Genomic DNA, 14306 nt, shown 5'->3' with positions numbered 1-14306 from the left:
CTGTGGGTCTTTGATTATAAAGATATATATCATCATTGAAATCAGCTGATTTGGCAGACATATGATCAAGTCCTGTGTCTGATTTGGAGCACATATGAACTACCTAGGCCATCTGGTAATGTAAATCTAGTGGAACTGCAGCTTAATGTCTGGTTATTATAAAAACTTTCCTTAATGCCTGGCAGATTTACAACTCTGTAATACTAGAGGGAACCACAAGGTGGTAGTCAAAGTTAGTAACTTACTTAAAAACCCGCTAGCGCTCTTGACATACTAGCTTGTGATGTGTTCATTGAAAATTTCAGTGAATAAATTGATTTTTAAGAGCTAAAATAGCTGCATACCTCACTAACAAGCATATACACAATACATAATCTTACCTTATACATTTTTATATACAGAATTACCATCAAGCAATATTCTTAGAACCAGTTTTCTTTCAAGGGAGTATTAGCAAAGGAATGCTGCACTAAGTTGCTAAGTTAAACTAAAAATAGGAATTTCATACAAACAGTAAAAAAATTGCTTTTGTAATTTTGTGAATGTTATAAGAGCTTCCAGAAGGTCTAGGTGAAGGAATCCATGACATTCTTATTCATATTGGGAGTGAAAAGCAAAATGAATATGCTAACCTGTGATCAATATTTTCATATATTACTTCAAGGTGAAAAGTAAGAAAGTTGTTCCAGATAAGCCTGAATTATCTGCAGGTATCTCTGGTATTTCAGCTGTGCCTGAAAGGTAAATATCTTTGCAGCATTTTTTATTTGCTTTTAATTGTCTTTTCTGCTGTTAAGTAAGACCAGCTATTTCCCTCTTTTCTACACAGTACCTTAAAAGATGGATGGGGAAGGGGGGAGCAGCAGAGGTCAAAGAGCTGGTGTGGGAAGATAATACAGCCAGCAGCTATATGGAATCATAGCTGAGGCTTTGCAAGTATGTAAGGATAGGCTGGAAGAAAAATAGCCACTTATTTCAGCAGGAGGTTAAACTGTGGGAAACAGCAGTGGATGTTAATGCTGAGTTTTGGATAAGCATTAACTCCATTGCATTAACTCTCTTCAAAACAGGAATGTACAACCATAATGGATTAACTGATGGCAGCACAGCAGAGGAGCCTGTTGCGCTGCCAGGAGGAGGTCTGGTAGTCAGCATGAAGAAATAATTCTTGGCCTGATCCATCCTAAATGAGACAGTTTGAAACAGGTTTATCTGTAAGCAGAAGCCAGCCAGCCCTTGCTCTGACCAAGGGACCAAAAGCAGTACATTTCCTAAGCAAGTATTCCCTCTTCTGCCAGTGTTTTGGGAAGAATATTGAGCGAAGTCTTAGGTTTGCATTTTTCACAGAATAGGCAGTAATATCACTTTTAACCATTTTGCTGAGGTCAAGTAGAAGGTTCTCTAGGTGGGGCTAGGAGAGTATTAGGGTAGGGAGAAGTATCATAAATTCTTGCTGTCTTCTTATATTCTTGCCTAGGTATCTGCTTTTGGCCACTCTCAGACATAAGCTAGGTGAACTAGGTGGATGTTTAGTCTGACTCATTACCGCTTTATGATAAGAAAGAGAGGAAATACGACTGTGATGGGATAAACACTTTTTTGTCTTTACTGATTTATACCTAAAAAATTAAAAACCTTGACCTGTCTTCTGTCTTCCTGCTCTCAAATAGCTCCCTTACTTTACTCTTTTCTTGGAAAGAGGTATGTGACTGGTAAGATTACTGGTAATCTTACAGTAGTAAGATGATAGTACCACAAATATCTAGCAAATTGAGATTGATTCATTCATTTAATCAGATGTATATTTTAAAGCTCCAATTAGAAACTTGTGTTGAGTCTTTTTTGATTTCTTATTTATCAAAACACCTAAAAAATGGTCAGAATGTAGGTGTTAACAATAGCAACTTTAACTCCCTGTAGATATTTTTTTTCAAATGAGATACAATAGACATTTGTGTCTTCAAAAAGAAGAACACAGCAGAAGTAGGGAACACAGCTCACGATGTTGCTGATTGCTATATGAATAAGCAATGAAAGGGCAAACAATTCACTGGAGTAAAAAAAAATCTCTTTTGAGTTCCTTTGACACAAAGATGCAAAAGAGAACACAAATCCAACTTCACTTTTTCATCCTTGAAGTTCATTTTATAAAATCCATGATATTGTGCGTAGAAATATAAATTACTTAGCAAGTTTGTCAGAATTTCACAATGGAGTTTTATGAGTGCATCAGTAACTAAATAATGTAGTGCCTTTGGGCAAACAAAACTCACACCAGTATGAAGAACTGTTTTTACCATTGTCAGTGTACATAACTAAATACCAAATGTCCATATGATACTCTGGAAAATATATAATTTTTAAAATCCCTCAAAATAAAAGGTAAAGTCTAGTGATACTGTATAAACAGGGAAGAAATGAGTTCATGATCCCCTCTCCAAAATGACATGTAGACAGAGAAGGAATGCTTGTTTGTTCCTTCTCCTGCAAAGTCTGAAGCACACAGAAAACAATGGAGAACAGTTAATGTTCACAGCAGCAGCATCTTATTTTCCCTAGAATGAGACAGAAACAGTACCCTTGTGAAAGATAAGCTGTTCAATAAAATACCTGAGGGAACTGAAAGAAATGTAAAGGCTGGATTTTTATTTTTATTGCAGGGGGTGGGGGGGACGTGGGCAGGGGGGGATGTCCTTGCAGGGTCAGGCCCTAAGCACAAATGTATGTGTGTATGTATGTGTATGGTATGACTAAACAGCTTTTTGACAACATTTTCTGTTCTCTTTTCTGCTTGCTTTTACTGAGGAGGACAAAAATATGTATACATATGTTGAGGAACAAGGTATCCAAAAAAAGTAGCTTACACTATTGTTTTTCTCTTGTTTGTGGGTGTGACTAGATTAAAGGTCACAACAAGCTGAATTGGTTGACTCTTCCGTTAACAATTTTGATCTTCCAGGGAGAATCTGGAGACTATTTTCCATGACATGAAAGAAGAGTGTCATCGGATATGTATGCTAGCCAAAGAACAAACAGACCAACTGAGTAAATTTAAGATAAAGCCAGAACCTGAAACTGGTAATATCATACTTAAGCTCTTATTGTGATTCAACTGTTTGAAAGCTTTGCTTTATATTTGAAAATACTGTAAATTACACATACATAGAAGTACTTCCACTGTTTACCATCTGCCTTTTTCAAGTCTGTTCACATGGTGCTCAGTATTTCACCAAGAAAATGCACCGCCAGTTTTGGCATTCTATGACGAATGCTCCAAATCACATGCTATAAAAGACAGTCATCACATCAATGGCTCTTGTAATTGTTTTGTCCCTTGGAGTGAGAGGCAAGCACTTACTACATGTGATATCCCATCATACTGTGTGAATGACAGCACTTGCTTGCTTTTAATTTAGCTGTCAGTTCAAAAGATGTCTGTTATGAATGTCTCTAGACCCATATCTGTTAGAGGAAAACTGCCGGACTGAGAAGAGTCAGAGAACTTATTTTCTAGACTTCCTTGTGCAGACTTTTGAATACTGTTTTGTTATATGGGACAAAAGCTTAATCCAACACTTCCTGAAAACAAAAGAAAGGTTTGATTTTTATTGCAACTGGAAGAGATCCTGAATGTCCAGTTCTACTTACATTTAATATAATGTAAGCTACTGTGGGTATTCCCTATTAGTTTTTCTTAACATTAGGATCAGACTCAAGTGATTTCAAAAAACACCTGCCAGATTTATATAGTTGAAGCAAAGGATACTGATGTCAGCACTCACTTCTAATTTAGGTTATACCATTAGTGAAGGTTTGTTACATGAAGTGCTAATATGTCGCTTGTGGCTTTGAATTGCTATGTCTGAACTCTGTTGTTATATTCTGATTGTACACTACTAAACTTGATTAGTTAGGGGTTTAGGTGGGAATTTTGGAGGATGCGTGCTTGGCAACTTATTTCAGAATGGATTTTTTTTCCTTAAATAAGCGCCTAACTCAACTGTGTTAAAAGCTATACATTATAACAGATTTAATCTGCTTGATTTCTGTTACTTCTTTACTACAATATCTGAGTGATGTCAGAAGGCTGCTGTACAGTAAATCTGTACTGAAGTTATTCTCTCACCTGATTAGGAGTAACCATGTATATTATTACAATTTTTCATAATACAGTGCTGAAAATGAAAGGGACAAAACAAAAGGAAAATATGGTCCCACTTCTCAAATGTTATTCAGTTTAAATATTTATGTAATTTGGAAACCAGTGGGAGTTTGGTACCTGAATACCTTCTAAAATTGTGTTCATGGTACCTAGCATGTTCTTGGCACCATGTGAAACGGTGTTGGTTCCAGCTTCTGTTTCTGCCAGAACACTTCAGTAAATATATGCATGTATGTGTTAAGAGTTTGGGACAACATAATTTTCAATAAAATGAAAATGTTTATAGCTATAAGCCAAAGAGAAATAGGATTATTAGAACAGAATTATTTCCTTTTATTTCTATTCTGGCAGGTTTGGTGTCAAAGCTAGTGTTTGTGAAAGAGAGCTATGCCTCAAACTGCTTTCAAAGAGAAAAAATAAAGGTTAAAAAGCCAATAAGGAAGATCAAAAGCCTCTCAGGAAAAATACCCCAATACCACACCTTCAGTAACTATACTTCAGTGGACTGTTTAATGTTTTCTTCATTCTTTCTTCACAGAAATACAGTTTTCCATGCCGATACAGTGTACTGATAAAACTGATGAACAAGCAGAAGAGCTTTTTAAGCCTCGGGTTATAAAGGATATAAATAGAGGTGCATCATGCATCACATCTATCACACCAAGAGGAGTGGGCCAAGATGAGGACAACAACTCTGTAGAATCACTTTCTAAATTTAATGTCAAGTTTCCACCTACAGACAATGACTCTGCTTTCTTGCAGAGCACTCAGGAAAAACCAACAGTTCCTTGTACTGGTATAGCTGAAAACATGCTTCAAGATCATCATTTTAACCTGGAGTACAGAGACCATGCTGTTAACCTCAGTAAATTGGAACCTAACTCATTTGAAGCTCGTGGAGTTGATCTCATGACCTCAGCTTTACAAAGCTTAACTACTGTTGACAGAACAAATGCCCCAGATCATGCAAACATGCCCATAGAAAATACCCATGACAAAATGTGTTTAAAAACAACAGACACTGGTTTCACTTTCGTACCTAAGCACACAAACCAGGGTGTACCTGAAGTAATCTTTTCTTCTTTAGAAGCTGCTGGGACAACCATCAGAGGTCCTCATCAGGTATCTTTCTATAAATACTGTACATTTCAAAAAATGATAATGATTCAGACAATCACTTTGCAAAAATCTTTGAGATAGGTTTAATATATTCCATGAGTATCTCATCAGTCTTTTTTTAAGACAGTCTCTCCTGTGAGTTCTTCTTCCTGATACTGAAGTATGTGCACAAGGCACTTTTCCAGTGAAAGGGCAGGAATTTAAGCACTCGATATGCTTGCACACAATATTCATTATGTTTAAATATTAATTGCTTCTGTGTCTATTTCAAAGCTGTCATTAATCGTAAGTTGCCCCCTAGATTGCTTGCTTTCTACCCTTGATCTCAGTTGAATGTGTCACATAATTGTTTCAATTGTTTTTAATGTACAGCAGGGAATATGACAAATGGACTAATTAAAAAGCTGAACAGATAAATACTTTCCTGAGGAAGAATTATCTACTTTTTATCTCAATCTGAGGTATAAATAGCACCCTATTCCTCCCCTCTAAGAAAACTTAAAATTTTTTGTTCATAGTTTATGCAGTCAAGAAGGAAAGCATATTTATTTTTTCAGATTAAGGGAAGTTCACTAAAATACTGTGGTTTAGGTTTCTGTAGGTACTTTGGCCTTGGATTTCACTTACAGCTACTTAAGTCCATGGGAGTTTCTGAAAGCAAGGCCCAGATGCAGAAAAACATTTCAGCAGGTTCTGATAATCAGGTCTCTGAATACTTTGTTTCTTTTGTGTAACAGCCTGTCCTAACCGAAATTGCTGGCAAAAGCAATGCACCTTTATAGACTGATTTTTTTCACATTTCTGTGGCTTTTCTCACACCTTACGAGAGGACAGCTTTTCAAGGAAAAGCGAATAGTGATATTTAGGAAATCTGTGAGGGTGGATTTGGTGTATTTTTACTGTTTACATTGATGTACCTTTGTGATCTTTGCTAATGGCAAGGTGCATGCAGCCAAAGAGCTTTACCTCTCAATTTGGCCACTGTATGTATGACATGCAAAACTAGCATTTGGGAAATGGCTGTAGACATGATAGCTTTGATGTTTCTTCTCCTAAAATGCACCCAGTCTAGTTTAATTTTCTATTGTAAACCAATTTTGATGAAAAGTTTAAAGCATGAGAAGTTTGTTGTTCTTCATCACTGTATTTTAAACTATAAGCATGATTTTTTAAAATATATTTTAAGTATCTATTTGTAATGTAGGAGATCTCAATTCTATACCAAGTTACTAATCACAGTTTTTGTTGTGCTTTATTTTTCATTGGATCCTCAGTTGAAGTTGTGACTGAGCTAAACAAATTAAACCATTTATTTTATCACTGGTAGAATTCCTGTGGAGCTGTGAAGCATTCACTCCATTGGTTGTTACTATCCTCTTTTTCTGTATTCCCTCTCCAGCTTGTTCTTTTAATAGTTAGGCTGTGTATTCATTTTTCAATAGATGGCACCCTGCATTGTATATTACAGCAAGTGAAACAGCTGGTATGTGATTATAAATTGATAGGGGAGTATGCAGCTTAAAAAGTAGAGAAGAATTGTGGTTGAATAGCAATTGGTTTGATCATTGGTATTTCTGCAAAATAAGGAAATTAATTTGGAGCCACCATTTAAAATATAAATGATCTACTTTGTGGAGAAGAATGCTAACTAATGCTAACACTTGGAGAAAAGAAAGCTCATGGTGAACTGTTTCAGTATTTGTGAGTCATATCTACAATATCACTGTAGAACACACAGGACGTTGATTAAAATGTTCTATCTTATCCAAAAGCTTGTTTGAAAGATGCCAATATTACTTTAGAATCCATTAAATATACATCTGTGTATATCAATATACAGAAACATTCATCACCTTTATTCAGCTGCCTTCAAAAGAGGTTTTTAAGTATTTTTCCCAATGAATTGGACACAGGTTTATAGTTTTTTCTGACTTAATTGTGCTAAAGATTTGATTCACAGATAATGTATATGTAGGTTAAAATACTAATTTTTTTTTAAACTTACTTGCATACATGGCCTTTTGACTGCATTAACTTCAGCAAAATTTATGCTTAAACTTGTTCTTAGTATTTTTACCACCTTTCTAAGGAGTAGTTACGCTGCTTATGGCTCACATCATCCCTGCCACTGGTAAAGCTCTGATAGGGAGGAATTATATACCTGATTTTTTTTTTCCTAGTGTAGATAAAACTTTCAAGTATTTACTACATATGTTAACTTATAAAATGGAAAACCCCATAAATGCAATAGATTTGGCAACAGTAAGTTCTTGGAACTGCTCTCAGTTGCTGTAATAAATTTAGCTCTTTCCTTCTATGTGGATACTAAATGTGAAAACTCAGTACTGTTTTCTTAGGATGTAACTTTTTTAAAAAACATGTGACTGAAAAGAGCAGCAGATTAAAATAAACATGGATATTAGTGGACTTAGGATTTTACAGACTACGTTTAATGAAGGCTTGCATATAGATGCATGTGTTTATCAGTATTCACAGTTTGAGGGGGTTGTTTCCACCAAAAATATTTCTAAGAATGTTCATGATTTTAAAAGCAAATTATAGTCTATTGATCTTAATCTGAATATTAATGTTTTGGAAATGGAACATGTGCTTAAATATACCCTATTCTGACATGTTAAGAACGTACTCTAACACTCAGAGAAAGAAATGGAAGTTAAGTGCCTGCCTCAGTGGGTTGCTGTATGAGAACCTCCCCTTGTGCTTCCAATATTAGAAATCTTACCATGTCCTTTGTGGGGTTTTTACAATACTATTTTATGTTTTTGCAAATGGTGCTTTACATCATAGGGTATTAGAAACAAGTAATTCTAAACACATTTCTGTAGGGATGTTTTAAGTGTGTCAGTGTCTAGATAGATTTAATATGCAATTTACACCAGCAACATACAATAAGTAGACTCTTTGAGCTGAAAAAAGTGGTGTGATTGCACTTAATTACTAATTAGTCAATTTAATTATATGGATTGCTGACCATAATGAAAGACAGTAAATCTGCTATTGCTATCTGATAAGCTAAACACTGTTTAAATAGGGAATGGGCAGTAAATTGACTCCAGGAAGTTTAGCTGGTTTAAAAAGAAGGTTTAACCACTACGAAAAGCAGGTTAGTTGTACAGTGAGTTACCGTGGGAGGAATAAACAATAGATTCTAACTATTTGGCATGATTAAATTTGAATAAGAGCTGAAAATTAAAACTCTTGGGTAAGTATCAATAGCAAGAAATTTAAAACTTCCTAAGAAACTACTTTCTAAAGTATTCTTGCTTGCTTTTCCATGTGTGAGTGAAGCAAGAGAGGAGAAAACTGAGCCAAAAAAACTGTGGGACGTTCTTCTCTTCTAGGTTCCATCCCCACATAGAGCTTATACCAGCTTGCTGCCATTCTGTCTACTTCGCAGTCACAGCAGTATGCATTTAGTTTTCAATTTACTCAAAACCTAATTGTCCTGGCCATGTAAAATAACCATGTATTTATCTTGTGTTGCTAATACTAAAGTAATAAAATTTAATTTTTAACTTTACTTTGAAAACTGATAAAGACGTTTTCATTCCTTGTTTGTATGATGTTAAATAATTAGCGTATGCTCTGACTTGAAGTATGTATCAGGCTGATGTCCCTTGAACTCCAATGTCAGGTAAACAGACTTGCTGGCTTTAACTAGTTCAGGGACCAAGAGCAGTATAGCTGCTGAACCAAATTTAGCATAGTTTACAGAATTGCCTGAATACATGGATAGATATTCAGATGGTCCATTACGATTAATGCTGTCATAGCAGAAGGAATCCCAAAACAGATTTTTTGAGACACATTTACACTAGAAGGCAGTCAGAGCAAATAAGTATCTTAAATCATATGACATTGCTCTAGTCATTTTGTAAGTAAACTGAAAACTAGTTATGTGTCAATACGAATATAAATAAAATATTATTCATATTAACTCTGTACAAGAAACATTTTATTCTAAGGTACAAATGCATTTTCTCATTTCTGTTAAATGATTATTATGTACTATGACTTCTACAGTAAAATACTGAAATGCAAAGTTAAAGGAAAGCTTTAAAACATATCTGACTGATACTACAGACTTTTGCTCATAGCAATATTTATCGTTAACAAATACCAAGGCATTTAAAGTGTTAGCAAGGATAGTATGTTTATAGAACTTAAAAAAATTGAAGTCCTATCCTGCTTTTCTTAAGTGAGAACTCTCTAGTTAGTGTCTCTGGCCAGGCAGGTGTAAAGGACATCTAGTTTTAAGAGGCAGGTATTCTTTTGTATAAATATAAACCACAGCAATAATAATTTTCTGTTTCTTTTAGCTCATTTGGCAGCCACAAGACAATGATTTGCTGGCACAAGCTTATACAGACTCTGAACTGAATCAGTGTGGAATATGTGAATTCTGTCGAGAAGTTTTCCCACCATCTATAACATCTAAGGAAGATTTTCTTCGGCATCTGAATTCCCACTTTAAAGTACAGTCTTAATGTATGAGAATTCAATAGTTCATTGGTTTTGCACAATTTGATTTTTTTATTCAATATATATGCTAAGAATTTAACAATTAAGATTTCTTGTAACAAGAATTCATGACTGAAATTGTCAGATAAGCACATTTTTAATTGTCTTTGACAAGGTAAAATGAAACTGTAAGTCACTCAGTACTGTAATTCACATTATTGCTTGTTATGCTTCAATATTACCTTTGAGAGTGATGTTAAACACCTTTCTTTTTCTTTTTCTTTTTTCTTTGCAATTAATCATTGCCTGAATAGGCCCAAAGTCATGATTATATTTATGAGTGTAGACCTGCAGGATTAACGCCTTAATCTGGCTGGGAAAATTGGTGTAATGCTAGGATGTTTTTTCTCAGTACCTAGCGGTATGATTATGTTCTCCTTGAAGTAAACAGGAAGAGAAGGACGCTCTCATTTTTCATTTCTGTTACAAAATTTCCAAATTTAACTTACAATAGTGAACCTCTTAATTCAGATTCTTGTAAAATCATCACAGTAACTGAATTGCCAGGTGTGCCAAAATTAGGACAGGCTTGTTCATGAGTGACATAAATGGTTGACTTTCCCAGATGAACTGTTTACTAGAGAGAGTAAGGAAAGACAGCACCTAAGTGACCCTTTTGCCAAAATGTAATGATGGCCATGTTTTGGATATCTGTTATGTGTTATTAAAAAGTCATGACTTTGTTCTTATACCTTTCTAGCATTAATAATCGTTAAAAATACTTTCATGGAAAAGGTTATATTAGTATGAAGGATATAGTGAGAAAAGGTTAAACTTTCCCTAAAATTAAGAATACCAAAGATTATTTACCTTTCCTTCTGGTCTGCTATGAAGGATTGCTCAAGTCTGTTACAGCCTAGAAAGGAAAGGGGAAAAACCAATCACCCAAATCTCAGTGGCTTCATTTTTAACCTGGATATACTCAGTGGCTTTCTCAGTGCAATTTAAATTTGTGTTTAGTTGAAACATTGCATTCTGATAATTTTCTGGATTCATTGGAATCAAATTAAAAAGTGGGGGTTCTTACTAGGCAAATTAATGAGAAAGGGTGACTTGGCGCTTTTTATATTTGAATTTGATAATTAGCATTAATATTTTCATAGCAGCAAAGCACAGGTTTCTCTTTTTAAAGATTTGTTTGCAGTTGAGCAATCTCTGGAAGAATTAACACCTGTATTTTTTTAGAAATTGATTTTTCTGCCATTATTTTCTCTATTTTAAATATCTCATGTTTTTGACTGCCTGTCAACAGAGTGTGCTGTAATAAACAGCAGTGTACACTGCATGTCTGCTTTATGACCTGGAGAAAGAGTTTGTTACTATTAACAGCTCTAAACCCCCGCCGGTACCCAGCGCTGAGGAGGATGCGTGCATCCCTGGACTCGCAGTACAGGCGTGTGAAGTACCTCCCCAGAGAGCACGGCTGGGGGTGGTTCCTGGGAGAGGCAGAAGTTCCAGGATTGGGAGGAGAGAAGGGGATTCGCACATCTCCAGCCAGCCCGACACAAAACCGATTTGTCCTCTCAACCGTGAAATTCGAGCTCAGGAGCTCACGTTATTAAGAGCTAACAAACTGCGAATCACCTTTAAAGAAAATGAAGTCATCTGTCCCTCCCCTCCCCGTGCAGGGACGTGTTTTCCCCAGGAGCAATTCTGCGGGCAGAGCAGGGACCCTGTGCCAGCCCGACCCCGCAATGGGGCACGGCTCTTTGTGGCTGGAGCCAGCCTGGTGGCCCCGCGGAGCTGCGGCCGCCCCTGCAGCCGGGGTGGGGGGTGGGGCGGCGGGGGGACGCGCTTATCCAAAGCCTTGACCAGCAGAACCCATCCATCTCCCACTATGAGAGCTCCATCCTAGCGCGGCGTCTTGGGAAGCTGTTTAATTCTGCGCGCTGTTGCTGCCTGAGGGCGTGCAGATGAGCTCACCGGTGAGACCACTTCGAGGGGCACCGGTCTGGTTTAAAAATAAGTAAATAAATCTCATGCTAAGCAGTTGCGAGCGACCTGAAGTGGGAGGTGAGTGCGGTCCCTGAGTGGGCCCCGCTCATACAGCTTTCCTGGAGGAGGCTGCTGCTGCCAGCAGGGACATCTGCTTTATCGCACTCACCAGAGGAGGCTCGGTGTTCCTCCGCTCCCCCTTCCACACGAGCTCCACTCAGCAGAGGAGGATGAATCCAAAGGGGAAGGGGGATTTCATTAAAAATAATAATAAATCTGGAGGAAGGAGGTGGAACTTGGAAGAAGGCGCAGCAGACCCGCGCCAAGGTGCACTACCGGCCTCCGCCACCGCCGGGGCCCGCGGGCCGCCCCCGGAGCCCAGCGCGCCCGTAGGGGCTGCCAGGCCGTGCGCGGGGGGACGGTGCGCGGCGCCCGGAGCCCCGTGCCGGCGGCAGCGCTAGTCCTGCCCCCAAAGCGAGGAAGCAAACCGCTGTCCTGCCTGGTCGGGGGGGTGTGCAGCCCGCAGCCTGCTGCGAGGGCTCGGTGCCGGCGGCCGGGTAGAACACATGTAGCTCCTCTGCCTCCCCGGCTAACTCGACAGCTGCTGGTAGCTCCAGTAATTAGACTGTCAGTGCTTGTTAGAGGAGAGGAAAATGCTCCTATGACAGATTCCGCGAGTCCTCTGTTTTTTAAGATCTCACAGAAATCACCAGAGCATTAACTGAGATCTCTTATTTCTCTGGAAATAAGCAGGGAAGAAGTTCCCCCTGCCACCTCGCACTCCAATCAGAGCTCTCTTCCGACTCCCATCAAACACGGTGAATTCACCCTGAGGAGGCTCAGGAGAAGTTACCTTCCTTCCCTGCCTGCCCAAGCGGAAGAGAGAGCTTCCCGGCCGTATGAACGTACTTTTAAACCCCCCTCCTCATATTGCTGAATTTAACTAAACAGGTAACTCAATAGAAATGCAGACTTTTCTCCATTAAGTGAGCGGAGGAGTCGCTCCACACACGATCCTTACTCATTCGAAATAATGTTAATTCAGAGGATGCTCAAGGAGGGCTGTTCCCCCTTACGAACAAAAGCACCGGAGGATCAAGCCGAGATGCTCCTACCCCCCACCCATGGTTCACTCAGCAGATGAGACTCAGAGGCGGCGATTTCTTTTCCTCCCTACCGTACATTCCCCTTTCCCCCGCAATCATACAAGGTTAACTCAACAGAGGAGTCTCAATCCAAATGGCAACTGGGATTGCATTTAAAAAAAAAAAAAAAAAACTGAAGGAAGGGGGAGAAAAAAATCAGAAATAGGGAAAGAAAAGAGAAAAAGCAGCAGGCTGATTACGAGGTGTCAAAACTGCCAGGAGCAAGAAGGTGATAGCAATCAGGGGTGAGAAGAGTGCGCCATTCGTGCGGGGCAGCTAATTATCCGTCTCATTTGAGAAGAGCAGCATTCGAGGCAGCAGCGTTCGCCTGCTGAACGGTGACAGATTGGCGCGGAGGAGAGGGGAGGTGTTAAAACAATGGAGCCGGGCTTGCGAGCGCTGCTGCATGCTAATCAGCCCGGCCTCCTTCCTTCCTTCCTTCCTTCCTTCCTTCCTTCCCTCCTTCCCTCCCTCCGCCTGCCTGCCGCGATCCCTCCTTCTCCCTGTCCGCACGGCAACCCAGCATCACCGGGCCCCTGCGCAGCACCCGTACCGCACCCGGCATAGGTGGTGACCCGGGGGAGTCCCGGCGGGACCGCGGGCGGGGCAGGCGGCACCCGGCGGGATCTGGCAGGCTGATGGATATCGGTGGTAGATTGCAGACCTCGCCCTCGGTGCCCAGGCTGCCAGGAGCCCGTCAGTATGTGTCCCCACAACGGGCAGATGCGAGGAGCAACTCGTACGAGCCCTGTGGGTGCCTTACACCGATACCCAGGCTCCCTCTTCCCCGCACGGGGCCAGGCGCCCGCCGGCAGCGCAGCCGTGGTGCCCAGCAAGAGACGCCCTCCCGCAGAAGCCCCAGAGCAGGCCCGCAAAGGTGCGGGAGACACAGAGCTGTGCCAATTACTGATGGACTCCGGGGGCTCCGTTGCCCTCTTAGCTCTCCACAGTCACTGGAGTCCCGAACGCTAAACGTGTTGTAAGCAAGTTGTACGGCCCCTGTTCCGACGCCGCCTTTTGCCTCTCGGATTGCTTAGTCTTGCAAGCCTGAATGACCGCCTACCCAGTTTGCACCCTGTGAAGAGGGACAAAAAGGACTGGCCTTCCCGCGGACCAGCAACAACCGTTCCCGTTTATAAACAGTGCGACAGGGTCTGCAGAGAAAGGAGAAATGCTTTGGCGGGATTGCTTTGGCCCTGGCTTTCCCAGCAAGTCCCCTGCGCTCTGCAGGACTCGCAGGGCAAACCCTAGCGCTGGAGCATTAGCAGCCCAGCTACAGCCAGTGCTCCGCTCTGCCAGGGAGAAGCAGAGGAATGAGCATTGGAATGTTTACTCTCCAATATTTCTCAGCTTCCATTCCATCCTGCCCTGAAAGATTTCTGATTACTATACACTTCAAAATA

At 40.0% G+C, this 14306-nt stretch overlaps 1 protein-coding gene across 3 annotated transcripts in view; it reads left to right on the top strand.

Annotated features, from left to right (window-relative positions):
• Positions 1-11119, top strand: part of TANK (TRAF family member associated NFKB activator) — a 29901-nt gene extending 18782 nt beyond the window's left edge. For all 3 annotated transcript variants that reach the window (XM_056349309.1, XM_056349307.1, XM_056349310.1), the window contains 4 exons: positions 665-741; positions 2960-3078; positions 4701-5284; positions 9622-11119. In XM_056349309.1, coding sequence (XP_056205284.1) covers positions 665-741; positions 2960-3078; positions 4701-5284; positions 9622-9789 — 948 coding nt within the window. In that variant the 3' untranslated portion in view covers positions 9790-11119. The remainder of the gene's footprint in view (positions 1-664; positions 742-2959; positions 3079-4700; positions 5285-9621) is intronic.
• The last annotated feature ends 3187 nt before the right edge of the window (positions 11120-14306 follow it).

Source organism: Falco biarmicus, chromosome 8 (assembly GCF_023638135.1).
Source record: "Falco biarmicus isolate bFalBia1 chromosome 8, bFalBia1.pri, whole genome shotgun sequence".
Taxonomy (NCBI): domain Eukaryota; kingdom Metazoa; phylum Chordata; class Aves; order Falconiformes; family Falconidae; genus Falco; species Falco biarmicus.
This window is presented reverse-complemented; position numbering and strand designations above follow the sequence as displayed.